This window comes from Orbicella faveolata, unplaced genomic scaffold, assembly GCF_042242905.1.
Source record: "Orbicella faveolata isolate gen_17 unplaced genomic scaffold, um_ofav_v1 contig_35, whole genome shotgun sequence".
Classification (NCBI taxonomy): domain Eukaryota; kingdom Metazoa; phylum Cnidaria; class Anthozoa; order Scleractinia; family Merulinidae; genus Orbicella; species Orbicella faveolata.
In genome coordinates, this window is record NW_028301564.1 from 21,883,832 (window position 1) to 21,905,947 (window position 22,116).

Here is a 22,116-nt window from a genome sequence, read left to right on the forward strand (position 1 = left end):
CGTTCGGCTATTTGCATGAGTATGCATTTTTGAATTATCATGCATGTTCAAACAAATACGTCAACACACTTGAAAATTTACAAGAAGTAAACCTCTGACTTTAGACGCTAGAAATTACACTCAGCGCCGAAAATATGACCAAGCCACAATTTGAAGTTTGAATTAAATTGCAAATGTCATAGTTGCTTTTATACACCGAAGAAATATGAGAAAAATGAGTAAAAAAATCATGGATTTATGCTTGAAATATGGTTAACAGTTGACCATATTTCGGCGTCTCGAGAAAAAAATAAATTACAGCCATAACATCATACTGTTACCTTAGTCATCCGTGTGTGGCTTGGGCGGGTTGGTTCGGGCAAAAAAGAAAATAAGGCAATTAAATACTTACCAAAGTGTTGCAACTAACCAAAAACACAAAAACTCGAGGGAACAATAGTAAATTTTCCTATACTTACACCATTTTCACGCCATTTTCTACGTCATGAATTTCCACCAGACTCCATCATTTTCAAATATGCCCTTAGCCAATCAACGTGTTCAATACACTACACGTGACCTATAGTTTCCTATCCAGTCTCTTCTACTATCCATACTCTGTTTCAAAACGAATCCTCATGCAAAACCTAATTTCATGTAAAGACGAGTTTCATTTGCATTATATGAAAAAGAACCTTTAGGGGGATCGCTTACTTGAGCACGCCACTAATAAATCACGATATTTTGCTCAACTTCGAAAAATTGTTAATTATTTTAGTCAGAGTACTTATATTTATTCCCAGTAGAGTTGTGTATATTTATCGTAGGCGACTGTGTTTCAGTAGGCTTTCATTTTATATGCGTTCAGTTCATTATCGCTCATAAATAAATAGCCCCAATAACAGATTCACGTTAGAACATTTCATTTTCTTTAATGGTAACAGTTCGTTTAACGATCTGTCTCAGTTGCACATTACCTTACTGTTTTAAAATTCGTTATTTATCTCAATTTAAAAGATAATTCAGTATTTTTATAATTTCTTCGGACGACCTAATTACAACTTAACTTCAGTCCAGTTGCTAAAATTCTTTAGCTAAACATTTCTCTAAATGAGTATTTTGTCATTTCTTTTACATTTTTTCCTTCCTTTTTATTGGCCGAGAGCTCATCATGTAACCTGTAAATAACTGCTTACAAACAATGTCTGCTCATGCGTAATACCTTCTAAAAGGCCCCATTAGGGGTTTTCAGGACACGGGATATTTGGATAAAACAATTAACTGGATACAGGATAATTTTGGGGAAAACTTATGGGATATGGGATATTTAGATCAGATAAAACGGGAAGTAAGTAGGAAAACCGTTAATTTTTTTTTTCTGCAAAATTTTGGAATTAAAGGAATACGGCATATGTAGACCAAACATTAACGGGATGTGGGATACTCAGACACTCCCCCCCTCCTCCCCCCCCAACTCCTAAAGGGGTCTCAAATCTGTTCAATAGATTCTACTCATATATAATGTTAACCAAGCTCTTGTGTAAAAAAATTGGCAGATCGCCTGTCAGAGAGTGATTCAAATATCAAAACAAACTTGGTGATAGAATGTTAAAACAATTCTCGGACTCGGTTATCGCAAAATGTCGTGATTTGGGAGTGTCTCACAGATCAATTATTTGCCTCAGCCGGATAACTTGACCTGCTCGCCACTGATAAATCACGATATTTGCTCAACCTGGTCTAATAATTATCTCCTTAGTTGCCTTTTACTTTCATGATCGAACCGTGGGTCAATCAGTGTGTGCAGGAGCCCATGACCAGGAGCCTTCATCTCCCATACTAACCCTTGGAGTCAACCCTTTCCCGTATTAATCTATTTTTAGAACACCGCGGGGGTCTCGTGTTCCCGCAAATTCTTTAGAATGCCCAATCAGAGGGAAGCTATTGTATACGTCACACGCCCGTAACACGCCGCTGGTCACAGCTTACAGCGAAATAATAACAGTAATAGCGGAATGCGTGGAAAATGCGGGAAACTTGCGGGAGATCAATTCTAAAAATAAATTAATACGGGAAAGGGTTGACTCAAGGGTACAGTACGTATGGAGGCTCCTGGTCATGGGCTCCTGGTGTGTGTGATTTTAACTGAGGATGAAAACCTAGCTTGGAATATTTACATAAAAGCCATCAAGCAGTCCTCTCCTATGCTATTGTTTCTTTTCATGTTTTCACTTTATCATAAAAAATGAAATTTAGATTATCTTTTTTTTCAATTTTCAAATATGACGGTCTTGGAGGTGCAAGAGTTAAGACCAATATCCTTGCGAAAGCATGCAGAAAAGCATTTCCTATGGGATTATTTCACTTCCAGAACCTTTCTCACTGAAAGATTTATTAAGTACGTCATCGACTTTGCAAATGACTACGTCCCTTGCCACTTCAGACATCTTGCTTGGTACTACGTACTTAATTCCGGCCAGCTCAAATCGCGGCAAACATTTCCGTAGGTCTTTTATCAGCGACGACAGCTCTGTGACCTTAAAACAACTGGTCAGCGGATTATTTAGAAGACTCCAGATGTGTGCATAATTGCCTTGGTTCTTGGACGATTCCTCTCCATTCACCTCCAGAATTTCGCCGATTTTGCAAATGACTAAGTCTCTTTTGATACTTTGGACGTCGGTTGGAAACTCGTATGTATGTTGCGCGTCACCCAGTTTGCATTGCTCCAGTTCAGTCAGCAATTCTTCCACTTTTCGCGGTTTCATTACATTCGTCAGCGGTTCTCTCAGCTCTTGCCACAGCTGATTGAAGGAAGCTGACTTAAACTGAGGTTCCATGCCTTCGATGTGTTTTGCAAGAACTCGAGCAATTTCAGGGATAACCTTGCTGGCAACACTCTTTCTTTTGTGGAAATAAGAAATTCTTGGAGCAACTTTCGTGCTTTTGCGTTTTGTTTCATGGAGAAGTGATTCCACAAAGGAATTGTAAGTTGTATCTTCTGATCGCAAATCTTCCTGTTTTGAACAAAAGAAGATAGTGCAAAGTACAAGGATATCTATCATTCAGCGAAGGCTAAAGGGATTAATTGACTTATGACAAATCCTTTTCTAACCACCCTACAAGGCAACCGGTGCGCCTAAAATCTTGATCGACTATTCGATCAAGTTCATAGTTAGTAGAGCAGACTGGTTATGAAACCCGGCGAACTTCAGAGAGCGAAACAATAGATTTGTGTCTGATGTTGAGCCTGCGCATCACGTGATACTAACTGCACACGTTGTAAACAAAATGGAGGACGAAGAAGATGGACTTACGATACTTGGAGATGATATGGATGCGATTTTGGATGTCTTGGAACAGGACGAATTTTTACAAGAGGAATTTTCAGCGGCAGTGAATAGTGTAAGTGCAGAAAATCTGATTTTTTTACCCGAATTCGCGACCGAACAGTTTTAAAAACGTGTACGATCTCGATGACAGCGAATTGAAACCCTCTCGTCGTACATTGTGTGCTATGTGTGATCGTGCTTGTTATGTGTATATATAGTCCGTGAAACGGCAAACAATATATAGTTTGCAAGAAAGTAGTTTGTATTAGTAGATTATCAACTGTGTTACAAATAAAAAGACAGGAATCTGACTTAGATTGATCGCTAAACCTCGATCTTCCTGTGGTTCTCTGAGCTCGTGTTCGGCTGTAAAGCCGTCGATACAGTTTCATAGCTGTTGGTTTTCATAAGCTTGAACTTTCTTAAGCATTCAGCGGTCCTTCAACCCATACATACTAACTATGATCAAGTTGGTCAACCGATAAGGCGCAGCAACGCGCCTCCAACAATTGATTGGTTGAGTGATTTCTGGAGTTCAAAAAATGAAAAGATTGTGATATGTTTTTCTATTCGCTGTTGCGTGATCAAAACATCTCATGAAGCGTATACAACCGCGGCGATGTTCAGGCAAAAGCTATCTACTGTATAAGGAAATCAAAAACTCGATTGTCATGTTTCGTTAAAATAGTGTATGTTAATTTCTCAATTTTGTGTACAACCTACAGTTCCTTTAAGAAATATCTGAGAGTGGTACATTATTCAGCCTATTTCCACCTTTGAAATTTCGACGAAAGAAATAATTATTATTTTCTATATCACTGCTTGTCATGATTGTAATTCTGCAGTCAGTAAATTTTACACTGATCGCGAAAATACTACTCTTACTAAATATTGTAGTTTCATCCAAATTCAAAGAAACTATGTAGCGTGTATACGGTTCATGGTGATCTCGCCTCTTAGCTTTCACCATTCAGGCTGAAATTTTGGCCACTGGAACTAAAAATGACAAGTACGTTTACCCCGGGATCATTATTATAAGAAACGCCCAACTATTTCAAAACAAACAATTAGGACAAAAAGCATTTTCCTACCTCTTTTTGTTCAGTTTTGACTTTTTCTCGTTTCCAAACAGCTGAGTCTTGTATTTCCGTGGACTGTTCGTCACTAAAATTCCCCGAAACCAATTTTGCAAAAAGAAATAACATGAAAAAACGTGCCACTCCAGCTTTGTTTCCATCCATTTCTGCTTTTTGAGCAGTGCTAAATGCTCCCAGAATTCAGGAGTGATTAATTTTGCTAAGATTTTCCCGAGTAACACGTTTTAAAAGTACTTATCTATTCAACCATGAAGGGCCACTTTCGCATACCTGTCATATGCCAGTAGACCATTCATTGCAAGCACCGACCTTTTTCTACATGGTCTGTAGAACACCAAACATCTCTGAAACAAATGTGACTTGATCACCTGTTTTTATTCATCAATATGTTTAAAAAACCTCCCATAGCTTGGTTGAGACAGGGACAGGGGCGAAACGTTTAATGAAACGACCGGGATGAGACTAGAGACAAAGAAAAAGTACGATGTTATAGTAAAACAACTGAGTCGATAAATATGTGACCTGTTTGCTTAGATTCATTTTCACAAACAAAATCGATACCCTCCGGCGATCGCTTGTATCTTATTCAATCATGATACTTAACAAACAATCAAAACTCTTCTTTCCTCACACTAGCAAGTTGAATTAAAGCTGTATTCTTAATATGAATACCTATTTACCAAAGAACTCATTGTTAAGGGTGGTGATATCCACAATCAAAAGTACTGAACCCGCGTTTAAAAGCTCATTGATTAACGACCCTTCAATTGTGGAATTTTCGTAATTTTTACAATATTCAAGAACTCAATCTCGAGTGGACATAGCAATGGAGCTTTTTTGAGTGGCGGAGCTTTTCAAAGCGCCTCATTCAATTCATTGCTACTGTCGTTTAAAGAGTGGATAACTGTATCTTCCGAATATTGTTGGCAAAACAAACCGTACGCTGTCCAGTGGAGAGTAATTTGTTCGATGGATAGGGTTACCCACTCCTTGAACAACGTGGCCCTGTTTGCTAGATCTTGCGTTCAGTGAATTAAGGTAAAATGAATTTCTCTTCATACTTCAAGCATGTTAATCCATAAGTGTTTAAAACTTTCTGTCTATCCTAATTCTGTCAGCGTGACGTTTCCGTTCAGATCAGTGTTCTCGGGTAACCGTATTTTCGCGATTGAACGTCAAGTCCCTTATATTAAACGTATAAAAATAGGGTTTGCATACATCACGCCCCGACTTAATTAATTTCGCGAATTGCGTAATTAACAGGCAAGATCGTCCTAAACAGGAAAATTAACGCTGGTGGGTGCACACAAAAATGTCAGTTTGCGGAGAGAATTGTTAGGACAGGATTTATAATTATTTTTGTCAAAATAATAGAACTTACTGTCGTGAAAAATTTAACGCCGAAATTAACGTTCCATGAAATTAACACGAGTTAATTAGCGCGAGAATTTTTGAACTTGCGTTAATTTAATAGAGCGTTCATTTCCAATGCTACTTTCAACGCTAGGCTCAAATAAATGCCCGCTTCGTGAGGTCGAGTTTTGAATTAATTACCAACCAGCGCGGTTATTTGAGAAATAAGGCTGGTATCTCGATCTTTGCATGAACCTATTCTCAGCTCAACTTGCTTCGGTAGTCCAGCAGGCTTTGTCAAACTCACTTATGTTATGTCATTAAAAAAGCTCAGGCACAGCATTTTGAGTTATTTTGGCCACGTACAAAATTACCTGTAATAAACTGGAAACCTGTAAATAGTAGTTTATTAAGATAGAAAAACACCAGAGATCGTAATGAACCACGAAGGAACAAGGATGGTTAAGGATGAAGAAGATTGACACGGATTGTAAACGACGAACTTGAAAAATATAAGCTAAAATTTTCATGATGCCGAAACCGTGACTTATCTCTTTTAAGTATCGAAATTTTTCATATCAATTGAGGTTGGTATTTACAGTCAGCGAGTTTGACTTTCTGTTAAACTTTATGTTTCGGATGTATCTTGTGGCTTATTCAACTGGAATATGCTCGATAGTTGATTGTGAACGGATTTTTTTAGCAGTTCAGTGAACCGGTTTGCGTAACCGGACAAAGTCATCCGCCGATGTCAGTTAAAAGGCCCTAAACCAAACCAAGCACAGCACAACACCTCATTGGACAAAAGCTCTCTCCTCGGAAGAGGATCACAAGCGCTCGCGGCTCCCATCCGACTCTGCGCCTGCTAACTCGCCCAGCGAATTTCTATAAGAGAGTCTCAATGTGGTAAGCCTTTAGCCGTAAAACGGGCCAAAAATTCAGCCGTTAGACGTCAAAGTTAGAAAATTTTAACCGTTAACCGTAAAGAATCTTAACCGTAAAAACATTTTAGCCAGGAAAGTGTGAGTCCCAAGATCTCTTGTCAAGACTTCTTTGTGTCGTGTCTTGCTATATTAGTAGGCTATGTTACTCTATAATTCTTGTAATAATACTTTCTTCCATCCCGAAACTGGGTCTTAAACTTCATATAAAATTCCACAAAATTCCAAGATGAAGTTGGTATAACTTTCTTTATCACATCTGAAAGTGGAACGAACAATTCTTTCTGCCCTTCCATTACACCGCGTTGCGTTCTCTGTCTATTCCCAAGTGTGTTCTTCTATGCGCAATTCTGTGCGCTCTCCTACTCGTTTACCCGGGGTTTCTCTGCCCATGTTACCCGTGAATAAGCCGTATGTTCTCCCCAGTGGCTGTTCGTCCGTTACAACGTGCACTCCCTCGAGCATATTTTGTCGTGCGTTCTATCCGTGCCTTTGCGCTTCTGTCCGTTCTGATGTACATTGCCCTATGCGTTCCCCCATAGATTATTGCATGATTAGTTTCCGAATTCACTGTGGTTTTCTCTAGGTACAAACATGAACTTAGTAAATAGCCTAGGTGATCATAAATCCTCCCTATCCAGGTGGTTTTTGTCATTTCATGCAATGAAAGTCCCCGTGCGGAGGAGTTCAGGGAGGTGTGGGTTCAACGTCCGTCAGCGAACTACTAGATTTTATTTTCCTTATTCCAGGCTCGGGTTAAACTCATATTGTTTTGTTGTTGTTGTTGTTGTTGCTTTTTTTTGTAGCACTAATACTTTGTTTTAATTTTCTTTTTCTTTAATTTTAATTTATTTAGTATTAAAAACAAATTTTAAGATTAGGGATCAAAGCTGAGTTACTGTAAAATTTTCCTTTGGCATTTCTTTCGTTGATCAAGCCCTGTTTTTTAAGCGAGTAAACAATATGCGAAGACTTTAAAAAAGGATTGGACCACTTTATGCAAACGAGAGCACAATAAACACAAGTTTCTGTAAAGATAAGCAAGACGCAGCAATGCACTTAATAAACAAATTTTATAAAGACGTAAGGCTAATCAAAAGCTCTAGCCTGATTTTTTAATGTTTTAATTCTGGCTAACAACAAACGTCATCAACTATTAAAGCTTTTATGAAAGCTTTTCCCTGTTGAGTTCCTTCCAATCAAAGAGGTACGGTGATGGGGAAAGTAGAAGCTTTATTTTCATTAACATTGTCTGTAATTTCACCGCAAGTGCGACTCTCTAAACCTGGGACTGGCACTAGTTGCCCAAGAACTGACAATCTCACGTGACAACCTCTCATAGACGAAACACAACTAGCTGAAACTAAATTTAAAACAACGATTTTTCGTTGAGCCTCTTGCCTTGTCAATGACTTAGACAACCTTGCTTTTGGCCAGTTTTCCTGAACTCAAGTTGTACTGGGTCTTACCATGTGTGTTACGAGGACGAATAGCTCGTAGGACAGAAAAAACATGTCATGGTTAATCAGTTTTTGTATCTTTGAATGTCAAAATGATAATCCGTGATGGTCCGTTACGAAAACGGAGCTTTTCGCGATCGAAAACGCTCTACAAGCTGGAGGAATTTGAAAACGCCGGCCTTTCGTTTTCGTGCGGACGGCAAACATTTGAAAACGGAGCTTTTCGAAAACGATGTAATCACGATAATCATTTGATTGCTCTGACGTAGTTTTCCTCAAATACAAATCCAAAATGGCCGATGATTGTTGCGTTTTTATATTCCTGTGGCGTAGTGTGGACAGAAACCATTTGATGCGCTTTCATGGTGAAACCTCCGTTGTCAAATTCCTCCGGCGTATTGTGGACGGGGCATTAATTATATTTGAAAAATGACCTTTTGTGTCTGCAGTCCATACGGGCGCACGTGGGCTCCATATGAACAAAGGTAATGCAAAGTTTAGCAGAAGAAAGCGTGCAAAGGGTGTTGTCGTTAAAGATTTGTGACGTGCCGGAGTTAGCTGATTGGTCTAATGTCGCTTTCCATATTCATGATGACTATTGCTGATCTGAAGTGCTTGTTTGTCAATTTGAGATGTTTACCGTCGGAGTAAGATGTTTACTGTTCCCTTCTACAGGAGAAGCGAATTCTTACTTTGATGAACAGATGGCGTCGACGTTTGGGGGAAAAGAAGTCGGTTGACACCCATTTCTACTAATGGTTAATATCAATTTCTTTGCATTCTACCTTCTAAGGTAATGTTTCAACCAAAAAATACCGGCTCCAAGTCATTCTGCCACCACGTGCGCTTGCCGGACTAGGTTTAGATTTCGTGTTGAACTTCAAAACAACCGTATGGCTTTAGTAAGAAAGTAAATTGTACGTTAGAGGCTAGTTCTGAACCATACGAGACGATAGGTTCTTAGTGGTCTTTTCGACGAGAATTTGGCTTTTGTTATGAAAACTACCTTTCTTTGTCAAACTTTGTCTTGTATTCGTCAACGCGCACTCGTGTTTAGCAATTCACTTTTAGTTCTTTACTCCTCGTTTACTCGTGTTTCCACACTTCTTTGTTCCTTATCCAATTTTCATTCATTTTATTTTCAGGGAGTAAACGACTGAAGGAAAGTCAGGAAAACACAAGGATTCAAGCAGGGAGGATGAAGACAAAGTTAAGAATAGCATTTGAGAATTTGGTTGAATTGAAATCTCTCCGATAAGAAATGGCAGTCTCGAAACTAGAGAAGATTCAATGGAGTACCAAATCGTTTTAACTGATAAAAGTTTTTCAGTTTTCTCGGCTGAAATATTTGCTTTGGAGTGATATTTGGGCGCGAAAAATATCAAACTCGTTAGCGATTGTTAGTGAGCTCTGCCATTTTTCACGGAAAGGTTACTCAACAGCCTTAGAGCAATCATTTACTACATGTTTTCAAATTACGGGGAGTTTTATTTCTTTGCTTGAGTGATCAGCAACTTGACGAAATTATATTTTATCGGTTCGGCATTTGCATGCTTTACTATGTGTACTTTGACAAAGTCGAGTATTGTTATTTATTTTTTTGAAAATTCCAAATTGTTTTACAATCGCTCAACTCTCCTAACCTTGAAAACTTGTTACTAGGCGATGACCTTGGTAGAGTGTTTTAAGGTGACGCTGTATGTTGAAATCAAACCGTGGTGGTAACTCTTGCTTACGTGATCATGGCAATCATTCTAGCAAATTCGTTTTTCATACAAAATGGGCAAACAATTCAACGCTGAGCATTTTTAAAAGTTGTCTTGTTCTACAAAATCGCAGCACTAATTAATATAAGTTTCTACGAAGGCGTAGCTTCAATATAAAATGTGAAATTGCAATTGTATGTCACAGGGCAATGCCCTTGCTCAAAAACAATATTAAATGACTACATGGTCGTAGAAAATTCGGTTTCAGTTGAGCTCCTTGTGTTGTCGGAGAATTATTTCTACTTTTCAAATCTTAGCATTTTCAGATATGAAATTAAAGAACTGTCTTGACCGATTCTTTGATTTGCAGTCGAATAGACGTAATCATTTATATTGTTTTCCTTATTTTCCCAGAACGTTCGCGGAAATTTATTTACCTGTGTAAATTGTGTATGTTAAAAAAGCAAATTAGAATTAATTAATGACCCAAATGATCTGAAAATGCTGCAGTTTGTACTCAAGTTAATTATAAGTGTTAAGCATGACTATCAAACAAATTCTATCGTTTCTTGAAATTATCAAAGATTTCAAATTATTCCAAGAATCGTTAACGATTCGTTTGTAAATCTGAATTTGTTCGCAACTTTGTTCAAGTAAATGTTTGACTATTTGAAATATTTGTTGACATGATCACGGCATATTATTGAATGCTTTCTTCGTTGTTCCGTTCGTCTTTGTTTTTTTTTTCCTTTTATGCGCTGTAGTAAAAAGCTTGACCATTTTTTGACGTTTATTGTGTATTGACATGCTGAGCCACCTTGAAAATAAATAATTCTAGAGGAGGATATTGGGTTTCTGGATTGATCTTCGTTGCCTGAAAATACTAGATTTATCGGCAGACATTATTTCATACATTCCTGTACGGAAAACGTCCGGTTTATATTTTGTTTCTTCGGAAGGGGACTAAGCGCAAGAACGTCAACCATGAACCAAATACATCCTCTTGTTTAACTTTCAGCGAGGCTGTATTGAATTATGTCTGGTATCAAGCAACTCTTCCATTATCGCTTTTCAAAAATGCAGGTCCAATTGTCTGATTTTTCAAATTGTTTTGGCTTTCATTTGTACTTTCAGATATTTTGGGTTTCAGAAATGTAACCTCAATTGTTTGAATATTCTAAAATGTTATAAAGCTACTATTTTAACAATTTTTGTACCGAAAACGAATATTTACGAGCAGGTTTTGCTGCTTTTCAAAAACTTATAGCTCCAATTGTTTGATTGTTCTAAATGATATGACTTTCGTCCTCAACTGACAGATATATTTACTAAGAGTACTTAATATTACATCTTTGATTTTTAACATATCCAATTGTGATTCTTTTAAAATTTACCAAACATTTGCTATCAGCACTATTGCTTTTCAATGCTGTAGGTTCAATTTTCTGATTCTTGAAAATGTTATTGCTTTTGTTCGGAAAGGACAGTTTTAATAAAAAATATTGAAGAGGCCATTGGATTTATAGTATAGTGATTCATTTTGAAGCTTGATAACCAGACATTAACCTTTATCACCTCGCTGGAAGCAATTTTTAGAAGATAACGAAGCAAGCCATGAACATGTCTTTCAAATTAGCCTACAATTTGTCGGATTTTGCTTTTTCATCTCGGCTGAAAGTGACGGAAGCTCTAAATTTTGTGAACGTTAAGACTTGATTGACATTTTCGCGGTTTTTTTATTATTATTATTATTATTATTATTATTGTTTTATTATTTCGTCGGAGTAATCGAGTTCATGGCTTGCCTTAACTATCTTCTTGAAATGTATTGCATGATGGTTTCACGTTAAATAGTTAAACTGTAAATGACGGACAGCTAGAAATCTATATACAGAAATGAGACGAGCAAGTTAAAATGTCTACAAGTGCAACGTTTCTGCACAACATTGAGAACGTGGCGACATTTTAAGGATCGCTATGGTTAAGAAAGTTTAGGTAGTTGGGGCGCAAGTTACCCAGCTGTGTAAACTTCCTTATATATTTCGATTTACATATGCATGCAGAAATGTTTTCACCTTCTCAATGTTGTGTTAAAACGTTGCAGTTGTAGAAATTTTAACTTGCTCCTCTCAATGTTGTAGATAAGTTTCTAGACGCTCGTTTCACGGCTGACTATTTAACAAAATATCATCATGGAATATACCATCTTGAGCACAAATATTTATTGGAATCAAAATCTTAGTTTTTGAAAAATTCGAATGAAAATTTTTTGTTAGTTTGTGTTCAAGATGGTATATGTTGATTTTTTTCTGGCGGGAAAAATTATAGGGGGTACCCCCTTAACATTTTTGTCAAAAAAGTTGTCAGGGGAAACGCTGTGCAAATTTTTTCCAATTTTCCCGCCAAAAGTCTTAGTATATATAGGAGAATTTTTTTGGTGACACCTTTGTAATTAATTTAATTGAATTTTAATAAAAGTAATTAAAGAATGCTTGTGACTTATTGATTTGTCATTGTTTAATTAAAGTTATTTGATGTCAATTAAAGAAACAAAAGAAGACAATAAGTTTGAGAGTTGTATTTATTACTTTTACTGAGTGGATGAAAAAACACTTTAATAAACAGTTAAGAGTAATAACAATACACAGTAATTAAAAATATTACCAAAAGAAAAAAAAAATTAAAAAAACCGGCGCATGCGTATTTTAGGCGCCCGTTTTTTTTCTAAGTTTTTTGGTGGGAAAACAAAAATTTTCAACAAGGGTTGACAAAGAAAATAAGGGAAAAAATGGCGCATGCGTATTTTAGGCGCCCGTATTTTTTCTAAGTTTTTTGGTGGGAAAATTAAAAATTTTGACATGGGTTACCCTAAAATATTGGGCAGTCGAGACAATTTGTAGAAAACATTTAATAAACGAGAAATATTGATTTAGTACAAAACTAACTCGACGGAACACGCTTGAAATAACTCGACAAAAACTTTTGACATTTTGATAAATTCTGGTTGAGTGATTCGCGACAAACAAGACAATCCATTCTGAAATTGGTCCGTCGGAGAAAACTAGCAAAACGTTGCGATTCTAAACACGAAGGCTATCTATAAAAATTTGCTTCTCAAGGAAAATCAAAGAATCGAAGCTCACGATACGAGAACTCCCAGTCGGTGAATCATATGACAGAAACGTACGTAACCATTGAACAACAGAGCTGTTGTGTTACACGAACGACTGTTGATAAACATGTTACTAAAGTTATGCACGGGAATAAATCAAAGTCAGGAAATGTTGCGGTATTTTAACTGCTAACTCGGAAAATAAAGAAAATAAAGTTTCCTATGGTATCCTGCTGCCTTGCCGTTTGTCTAAACAAGCCAACAAATTAACAGTTAAATCTCCTGTTGCCATGCAGTGTATTGAAATTCCCGCACAAAGCCTTACTAACATATTCTCAACGGCCGCTAGTGTAACGCAACAACACTGATGTTCAACAGTCACGTACGCGTCAGTCACATAATCCACCAAGCTCCCGCATCGTGAACAAAGACAAAAAGATTAAAGCTGGATTAAAATTTGTAAAGCAAAGCTGACGACACGTTTCCTGCAAAACCTAACTATGAATCATTTTTCGGGTTAGTCCATTGTTATAGATAGCGTTCGTGTTTTGTTTAATTGTAAGGAAAACATGGCAGATCCTAACGTTAAGTCCAGGAAAAAATCCGAACGTTCACGTCCTGCTTTTTGGTTTGAAAAAATCTCTTACTTTTGTCTCTTGCATACTGTGTCTTGTCTCAAGGGTCCTTGTCTTCTTAATAGTTCTTCCAGGCAGTGCCGTGTCTTGTCTTTGCTTTTATCTGCTTCAGTCGTCTGATCACTGACATATCCTGAAAGAAAAAAGAAACACAAAGGTTTATCAATATACATCATACTGAAGCTTTGTGTTGTATTTGCACTTCTTTTGCAACTACGTGAAGCTTTCTTCACCCTATCCCATATACATCGGCTACGGAACTCCCGAAATACAACACGATTGTCTTAATTCTCATTACCTGTTTGCTTCACAAATTACTGATTCTGTAGGGAGGAATTGGATTTCGATCACTGTTGTAACCTAATGGATCAGAAAACCTCAACATTATTTGTAGACTGGGCAGTAAACCATAGAAACGTATTAAAAACGCCAGGAGTAAACTTAATGACAACATGCACCTGTGACACTTTGATTCGATAACTGATTCTGCTGCCAAACTAACAAAACAAGCTATCAGGTGACGAAGACAACACTTCTCAACTGACTCAAAATTTTACTGACAAATCATGCTTTTACCTCAGCATCCTTTTTAAATCTAACAGATGACCTCAAATTATAAGTGAGAAATCATTTACTGACCTAAACATGTTTCTCTCATCAACTGACGGCTCACTGAAATCAGGGAAAAAGCATAGCTTTCTTTACATATTTTCAAGTGAGAAAACAGAAAGGGTTTTTTTGTATTGTGAAAGACAAACTGGTTGGCAAGTATCAGCTGAAATATGTAATCCAGGAGACAATTAGAACTAGATAAATACTGATTTAAAACGATAAAACAAGATTTCTCAATTACAATTATTTCGAGACACACATGCATACAAGTTGCCAGCATGCATGTCAAAATCAAAACGGTATAAGTTAAAACTTGGAGTAATCTGTCATTTGTTAGTAAGGATGTTGTGGTTGAGACAAGTCATCTGACAATTGTAGACTACAATGCTGAGATCAAAACATGACTAGCCTATCAGTGACTTTCCAGTCATAAGTCAGGTCCCAGTAAGGATATGGCAAACGAAATATGAATGGTCACTTAAATTTAAATCCATCAGTGGTCAATATGGATCAGTTATGAGTAAGGATGTATAGATCAAAACAAGATTTGTCTCAGTTAAAAATTTGAAATCATCTGTCATTAAAAATCTGAAATCATCTGTCAATTATCAGTAAGGGTATTGAGATCAAACTTGATCGTCAGTTAAAAATTTGGAATCATCTATCACTGTTGTCAGTGAGAACGTTCAACATCAAAATATGATTTGTAAATAAAATCTGGAAGTTGTTAGTTGTCAGTATGGATACTAAGATCAAAATTTCGTTTTCACAGTTTAATTTTTGAATCATCTGTAAGTTGTCACAGATGGATAAATCATTTCACATAAATTTGGCCAGTATGATATTGAGAAACATGACCTGCCTGATAAAATTTGGAATTATCATTCAGTTTTCAGTAGGGACATTGCGATCAAAACATTGTATGTCGGTTAAAATGTGGAATAGTCTGTCAGCTGTCAAGTGTTGAGATCAAAACATGATTTGCCAGAGTTAAACTTTGGAATCATCTGTGAGTGTCTAATATGGGTGCTCAAATAAAAGCAAGTTCGATAAAATTTGGAATCAGAGGGGTGGTGGGGAGAGCAAGGAAATGCTTTCCTACAAACCCTCAATTTTGAAAAACCCATTTGCCCACAAGCTGGGCTCCTGATTGGTGCAGCATGGACTTGTTGATTGACAGCTGAATCAAATTTGCGTGTAATAATTGACTCCAGGAATAACTCAAGAGTGAAAGATTTTTAAATGGTCCTCGCCTCAGCAGAAATTTATTAGGTTTGAGCTCAATGGTATTGTTTTAATTATCAGTAGTGCATGAGCATCAAATGTACAGGAACAAGGGAAGGAGTTCCAGGGTTTGATAGTCTTATTTGGCAACCTTGCTTACAATATAACTTATCTGAGTCGTTTTTCATGTCCAGAGAACAAGGGGCTGAAATTTAGAAGTCAACAACTGGTGATCCCCCCCCCCCCCCCCCCCCTGCAAAAGCGAATTTACTCGGGCTGACAATTTTAATTTTCTTTTCAGCAGCAAGAGATCAAGAATAAAATAACCGCCAAGCTAGTGAATGGTAAAAGGTAAACCACAGGAAAGAGGTCTTCTTGCTGAACATTTGACTTATTGCAATACAAAGGTGTACATGTACGTGAATGTAGATACCACTATTGTGATTTTAGCAAGTTTGCTGACCAGTCAGAAGAAAAATATAATAGCAAGCGATAAGTTGTTCCATTACTTGATTTTACAAAGAGCTTGCGGTCAATCTTGTTGACACTAGGACTTAATCCAAACAGAAAGCACTTTCTTTTTTTGAACACTTGGGGTATTCTCACTTTAAGGAGGCTGGACACAGTTTCCTGCACTTTTCTAACAGCTGCATCGAGAGATGAATACTGCCACTGTTTATCAAGTGACGCTACAATAATGGTATCACACAAATGCCCAATTATCGGTAAACAAGTTGCAGACATTCTTTTATATAACATGTTACCAAAGCAACAATACAACTTGTTAAAAACACACTTAATTTTAGCTTTAAGCTCTTATACTGTAGCTCAAAACTCAGCTCAGTGAGCCCCATTTTGTTGTTATTGAATTGTGATAGGAATGATAAGATGCAACTTTTTCCACTAAAAATTTTCCAAAATTTCAGTTGAAAATTCCTTGCTGGATTTCTCAAGACTGAATTTCATCCTATAGTACACTGTACCAGTTCCTCAAAATGACTAAAATTATAATTATATTGATACACTAGTCCACTACATTTACAATGAATAGAAAAACTTTGACTGGCCTACCATGTCTAATGTATTTCACTTCCTTCACTGGTCTTTTGGTGTTTAATATGCGATTCTTGTTTGCCCTATTAAGAGATAAAAACATATTCTCAAATTACTTAATACGATTTCTAACTGTTGGTATGCTTTAGTGTTGTAAACTACTGTAACTAGCGGAATTAGAATTAATAAGAGTAGTAACTATGTTATACAGGTGTAGACCTGAACGTTTGCGGACAACATTACAGATACCAGAAATATAAACTGACCTGATCTAGCTGTACACTGACTCCTCCATAGCTCTTAGTTGTCCCATGTTGTTGTTTGCTTCTTGTTTGACTGATAATAAATGAAAATATTTCAATGAGAGACTTATCAGTTACTGTTTACCTTTGAAAAGAAGGAAACTATTACATCCAACATTGAAAATTGTATTAAAAGTGCTATCAATAAAAGTGATTGGTTCAACAGCAGCTTTGTTTAAATTTTTCCAGTAATCCACAATGCATATTACTAAACCCTAATCCTAAGAGCAACTTCCCACAGTTGATATTTTGCCACTAAGAACTGTCTTGGAGATTTCCAGGACTAAAGAAGCTCTTGGTTTAACCCTCTTAACACATCAACACTTAAGATAAAGGAGTACAGACAAGTCTACAATAAGATACATGTACAGTGTATTTCATGTGCAATAATGGCATCATCCCCTTCATCAATTCTCAGGAGACTGATACTACACATGGTAGCTGCTATGTAGGGTTCACAATAGCCTTATACACCAGAAATTACCTTTAAATAATACATGTAGCTGTATCTGAAGTCCACCAGAAGTCTCTCTGTCAGCACTCCAATATCATCATATTATGTTCATGTGCTTCATGTTTTGCCTGATACAATGTGAGTAATACAGACACTTTGATAAGCGATTTAATATCTACTTTTTCAAGCGCAATTATTAACATCATGTTCCAACAGTCACTCCAAATAACTTACTACAAACAAGCCAAATGTAAGGGATCGTCCATTGGATTATTGTTGGGGGAGGGAGAGAAATTTCAAAAAGAAAAAAAAAACAGTCGATGAGGAAGGAAGATCAAAAAGGTATGGAAAAAATTTCCCACACAGCTAGAAGGAGAAAAAATAATATTGTGGGAGAAATTCATCTAAACCTCCTCCCCCACCCTTCCACACAATTATCAACTGGTCCATTCCTAACTGTGTTTAAAAGTCAAGAGCCCAATTAGTCGGGTTACATGTATAAGCAATTTCCCATCATTTTCTGTTACCAATAAGTACTGCATCAAAAATATATAATCCTTAGATATAATTTCTGGGGCTAAAAACAAGCCTGACAGTCAAAATAACCAAACTTGTGTAGATTAAAGCTTAGCTTATAAGTTTTCCACTAAAACATACAAACTTACTGTATGGCTCTGTCAATTCCAAGCCCACTTATCCCTTCCACGCATCCCCCCTCCCACCCTTCGGACATTTGATGAGTATTTGAGTAGTTGCTGGTCCCCACCACAGGGCATTTGTTTGCTAGGGGCTGCCCGGGGATGGGGCATTTGACAATTTAGTCAAAAACAAAGAATTACACATTTTGTCGGTCTAAACATGGCTAGAACATCTAAAACAAATTTAACATAACCAAAAGAGAGGAACTGAGAAAATTAAATACAAATGTCAAACTCATGAATAGACTGTGAAGATATCCCATTCATGTATTGTTTTTGTCTTAATAATGTAAAGTTATTAGGATTTTGCTGAAAACGTGTCACAGACATTTGCACTTTTCTCACTGCTGCACCATCCACATTTTGTATGTACCAGGTGCCCCATGGTGGGGTATTTGCCACCTTATGAAATGCAAGTCAAAATCCCGGGGGGGGGGGGGATGACAGAGCAATTCTATACCACTGGACTGGTAATAATCTTATCCCAGGTAATATGATTATGTCGAAGAATTTCGCCTTTATGTTGTTTACATGGAACACCAGTTTGAAGAAGAAAAGTTGGTAGCCATCAAATTAAGTTGACAATAGTGAAATTATGGAATTATAAACTGGAACTTTCTAAGATTTTCATTTCCTTAGTTTCTCGTACGTTTGCAAAACTACCTCGAAACACCTCTGTCTAACATTCGATTTACCGAGCTGTAATTCACGAGATAGATGTATTTTGACTGAATAAATGTCTCAAAGCATGCTAAATCTTTTCAAACCATCAAGTACTCAAAAGTAACGAAAACACAAAAGTTTCATTACATATGTACATACCTAGCATGGTCGAAGACAGTCGATACAATATAGCATCTTGAGGTCGCTTCGCTGCCTCAGGCATCTTCTCTAAAAGAGCGAAATTCCCTCCAGAAAGTTCCTCCAGCCGAAGTTTGTGTCTGGAACACATTTGGGAACATTTCTTGTGGTAAAGACACGACATTAGGCAATTTCCAAGTACGACAAAGTACGACCAAGTACCTCCTATATCTCGTCCAGTGAAATATTTGTAATGCAAATTTAAGTTGAGTCCCAGGGCCTCCAGTCCTGTCGGCGGGGCCTTGGCGCGAGGAAATCGTTAGGCAACTCTGGTTTCATTCCTTAAAATCCACTTGTTGTTCTTTAACTAATTTCTACAGCTTCTTACACACGTTAACGGAGCAATGGGAGCATGTAGAATTATGTTTTTTTTTTTTTTTATCAGCTGTTATGGAGAAATTCACCACAAATCATCCCCGTAATTCAGGCAATCAGTTAAACTTCTAGAGGGGCTGTTGTTGCTGTAATCAAACGGTTTTAGTCAGAGACCAACCAGTGGATATTTTTGATTCTTGGGAAGGAAACCGACGTTGAATAAGGGAAAGTCATTATCCAAGAGTCTACCGAATCACCTCATTCATCCTCAGAGCCACCTTTTTCTCCCGCCAAGGCCCCGCTGGCCAAAGAAGGACAAAAATGCAGATGTTCGCGCCACTAAGGCCATTGCTATCCCGGGCAATTACTGGTTCGCTGTTACTTGAAATCTTTACTAGGTTAAGTAGTTCTCGTTCCTTTACAAACGTGACTTTATATTCGTCTTTCTTCATGCGCGACTTCCGTAAAACAAGAGAGAATCTCGTGAGCCAAAAATTGAACGGAAATAACAGCAAATCATATTGGAACTCATCGCTCATTGATGTCAAAAATAGAATGCAAAAAAAGAGAGAAAGTTTTGAATGATAAAAGAAAGAGGGATATAACAGGGGAGACGCTAGTGCTCGAGCCCTGGTGGGGAATGTCAAAAAGAAATAACCTAAAAAAAAAAACAGGGAGTCTGGATAAATTAGGGATTAACAATGGGGAGGGAAAGGAATACACGGAATGCTAGGGTGGGGGGGGGGGGGGGGGGGGACGGGGCTAGAAAGAGGGATATATCAAGGGAGAAGCTAGGAATACAGTGGAACCTCGATTTAACGATCCTCTATTTAACGAAGTCCTCGATATAACGAACGATATTCTCTGTCCCGGTCAAAGTTACAGTAAAATGTAAGGAATTAAACCTAGACATAACGAACCTCGATATAACGAATTCTTCGATATAACGAACATAATCCGGAAGCCCAGACGTAAAATGTACCTCGATATAATGAATTACAATGTCAACACAAGACAGAAGTTAAAACGCTGAACAGATCAACAGTCAGCAAATCCTTGTAATCCTTATGGTAAAGAGACAGCAACCTTTCAGTCAACAGCTTATTATATGTCGTAGACATTGGCACTATAGCATTTCGACATCAATTAACTTCTGCTCTATTTTCTTTGAAATCCGGAAATGTTGGGTAGTGTAACATAACAACACTAAAGCCCGTTTCCTTGTTCACATAGACAATTTTCTGTATAACCTCTATGTTGCAACATTTTTAGATCGATACTCTGAAAGTATCATTCTTTTGTAAACAAAAGCTGCGCGTCTGCTCAAAAGTGAAAATAATTGATACTGAAAGCCACCATGCGTAAAAAAAACGCGGCACTTCTGGGCGACGAAAATTGCATTGAATTGTGTGACAGAAGTCAACTGTGTTACAAATCAATCATTAACTATGACCTCGATATAACGAACATTTTGGTCGTTCCCCTCAAATTCGTTATATCGAGGTTTTCGATATAACGAACCCTCGATTTAACGAACAAATTTGGCCGGTCCCAAGCGACTTTGTTAAATCGAGGTTCCACTGTAGTCAACACACGGAGTTCTAGAGGGAGGGGGTAAAATTTGAGGATGCGAGGAAAAAGAGAAAAACAAGAAAAACAAGCAGTGAAATTCCAAAAGCAAGGAGTGGGAATGGTAGGGGAAGGGCTTTGAATTAAGAGGAAGAATAGCCTGTAAAAAGGAAAAAATGTCAGGCGCAAGACACAGTCAAAGGGGGTTTTGCAGTAGGGAGTAGTCATTCTCTTCTTTATATAAAAAATAAGGACTCTACCGGGCAACATACAATTAATAGCTACTTTTTTAACTACTCTATTTTCTTCCATATTTTTATGCACACAACACAATATGACAGTCTCACGGAAATTTAGGCCTGCTTGGTGCCCTTCAGGTCCATCTCGGGTGAAAAAAAAAAAACTTCAAAGAGAAAATTGTTCTTGCCTTCACAGTTTCGTTCGTTATAGATTAAACTTAATTGAAGTAAGACATATGATCTTTCATTTATTCACTTGTATTATTTAAAGTATATTATCTATGTGTTAGTTTACCTCTTATCTTCAGACTTCCAAGTCCAACTCCATTTTTAGCATCAGCTGATAAGAGAGGAATATCTCAACTACCGTAATCTTACGTCAAATTTAATTTCCGTTTGTGACCTACATCGTAACACCACTGTGTCGCGAGTCATTTTTCTCAGCTGAATATTTATGTCTCAAAATGTATGCCTCCACTGTCAGTTTTTCACTGTTAGTAAAACATGTTCTCATCAGTTATACAATCGTGTGTGGAACAACACATCCGAGAATGTTTTCACTCGCTCCAATTTATTTGAAACATCAACAGCGTGAAATACTATCGTTGTTCCTGTCTGGTAATAATAAAAACTACATTCCGTTTATTTCTGTGTTAATGAGATGCTTTATCAAGGATCACGACTCTCATTTGCACAGCTTAAACGAATTAAAGTAATGCGCTCTTAGACTGTCGACTTTTACTTGTTTTTGACTGAAATTTTCATGTCGTTTCTCTGATATTGAATACGCCCTCCTCCCATTTTTTGCCCTCGCCTTTTTTCGCGCTATTAACCAAAGACCTGGAACAGGCCACTTATCAAATAAACGTATGTATAAACGTATGTATGTATGTGAATGGAGCAGACTTGCGGAGCAGCCCAGATCAGATTGCTCTCATCACACTAAATCTCTAGATCGGCATCGAATACTGACGAAGCTCTTTCTTTACTGAGGTCATCTCTTGATCTTCAGAGAAGCTTCTCTGGCAAAACTCCATAATTCACAGCATCTGATCGATAGGTGAAAAACATCTAAATTACATCACACCTTAACTTAATTTTAATTTCCTTATAGCATGAATATTTGGAGGCGCTCTCTCTGACAGTCACATTCTCCAACAATCCTCAGCTCGTC

General features: G+C 37.3%; 2 protein-coding genes and 1 long non-coding RNA gene across 7 annotated transcripts; 1 reads left to right on the plus strand and 2 right to left on the minus strand.

The window, feature by feature from the left end:
• Positions 1-885: 885 nt before the first annotated feature.
• Positions 886-4,891, minus strand: LOC110065850 (uncharacterized). Its single transcript, XM_020773018.2, has 2 exons — positions 4,403-4,891; positions 886-2,996 (listed from the first exon to the last, which is right to left on the minus strand). The coding sequence occupies exons 1-2, from the start codon at positions 4,550-4,552 to the stop codon at positions 2,328-2,330; spliced, it is 819 nt and encodes a 272-aa protein (XP_020628677.2). The 5' UTR covers positions 4,553-4,891; the 3' UTR covers positions 886-2,327.
• On the plus strand, positions 3,090-10,588 carry LOC149103762 (uncharacterized). The gene is made up of 3 exons (XR_016201854.1): positions 3,090-3,384; positions 8,838-8,920; positions 9,308-10,588. It is a non-coding gene; the product is annotated as an uncharacterized LOC149103762 (long non-coding RNA).
• A 1,709-nt stretch (positions 10,589-12,297) lies between these two features.
• LOC149103763 (uncharacterized) lies at positions 12,298-19,010 on the minus strand. 5 transcript variants are annotated; one of them, XR_016201856.1, is made up of 6 exons: positions 17,291-17,627; positions 16,771-16,840; positions 16,523-16,587; positions 14,255-14,287; positions 13,914-13,975; positions 13,628-13,748 (listed from the first exon to the last, which is right to left on the minus strand). XR_016201856.1 is itself a non-coding variant. In XM_089272954.1 (3 exons), exons 1-3 carry the CDS (start codon positions 16,208-16,210, stop codon positions 13,624-13,626), a joined length of 408 nt encoding a protein of 135 aa, XP_089129080.1. In that variant the 5' UTR covers positions 16,211-16,512; the 3' UTR covers positions 12,298-13,623. The 5 variants fall into 5 exon arrangements, 1 of the variants encoding a protein (XP_089129080.1); XR_016201858.1 differs by lacking the exons at positions 13,914-13,975; positions 14,255-14,287 and adding an exon at positions 18,781-19,010 and having other exon boundaries at positions 17,291-17,388; XR_016201855.1 differs by lacking the exons at positions 13,914-13,975; positions 14,255-14,287 and having other exon boundaries at positions 17,291-17,619.
• Between the last annotated feature and the right edge of the window lie 3,106 nt (positions 19,011-22,116).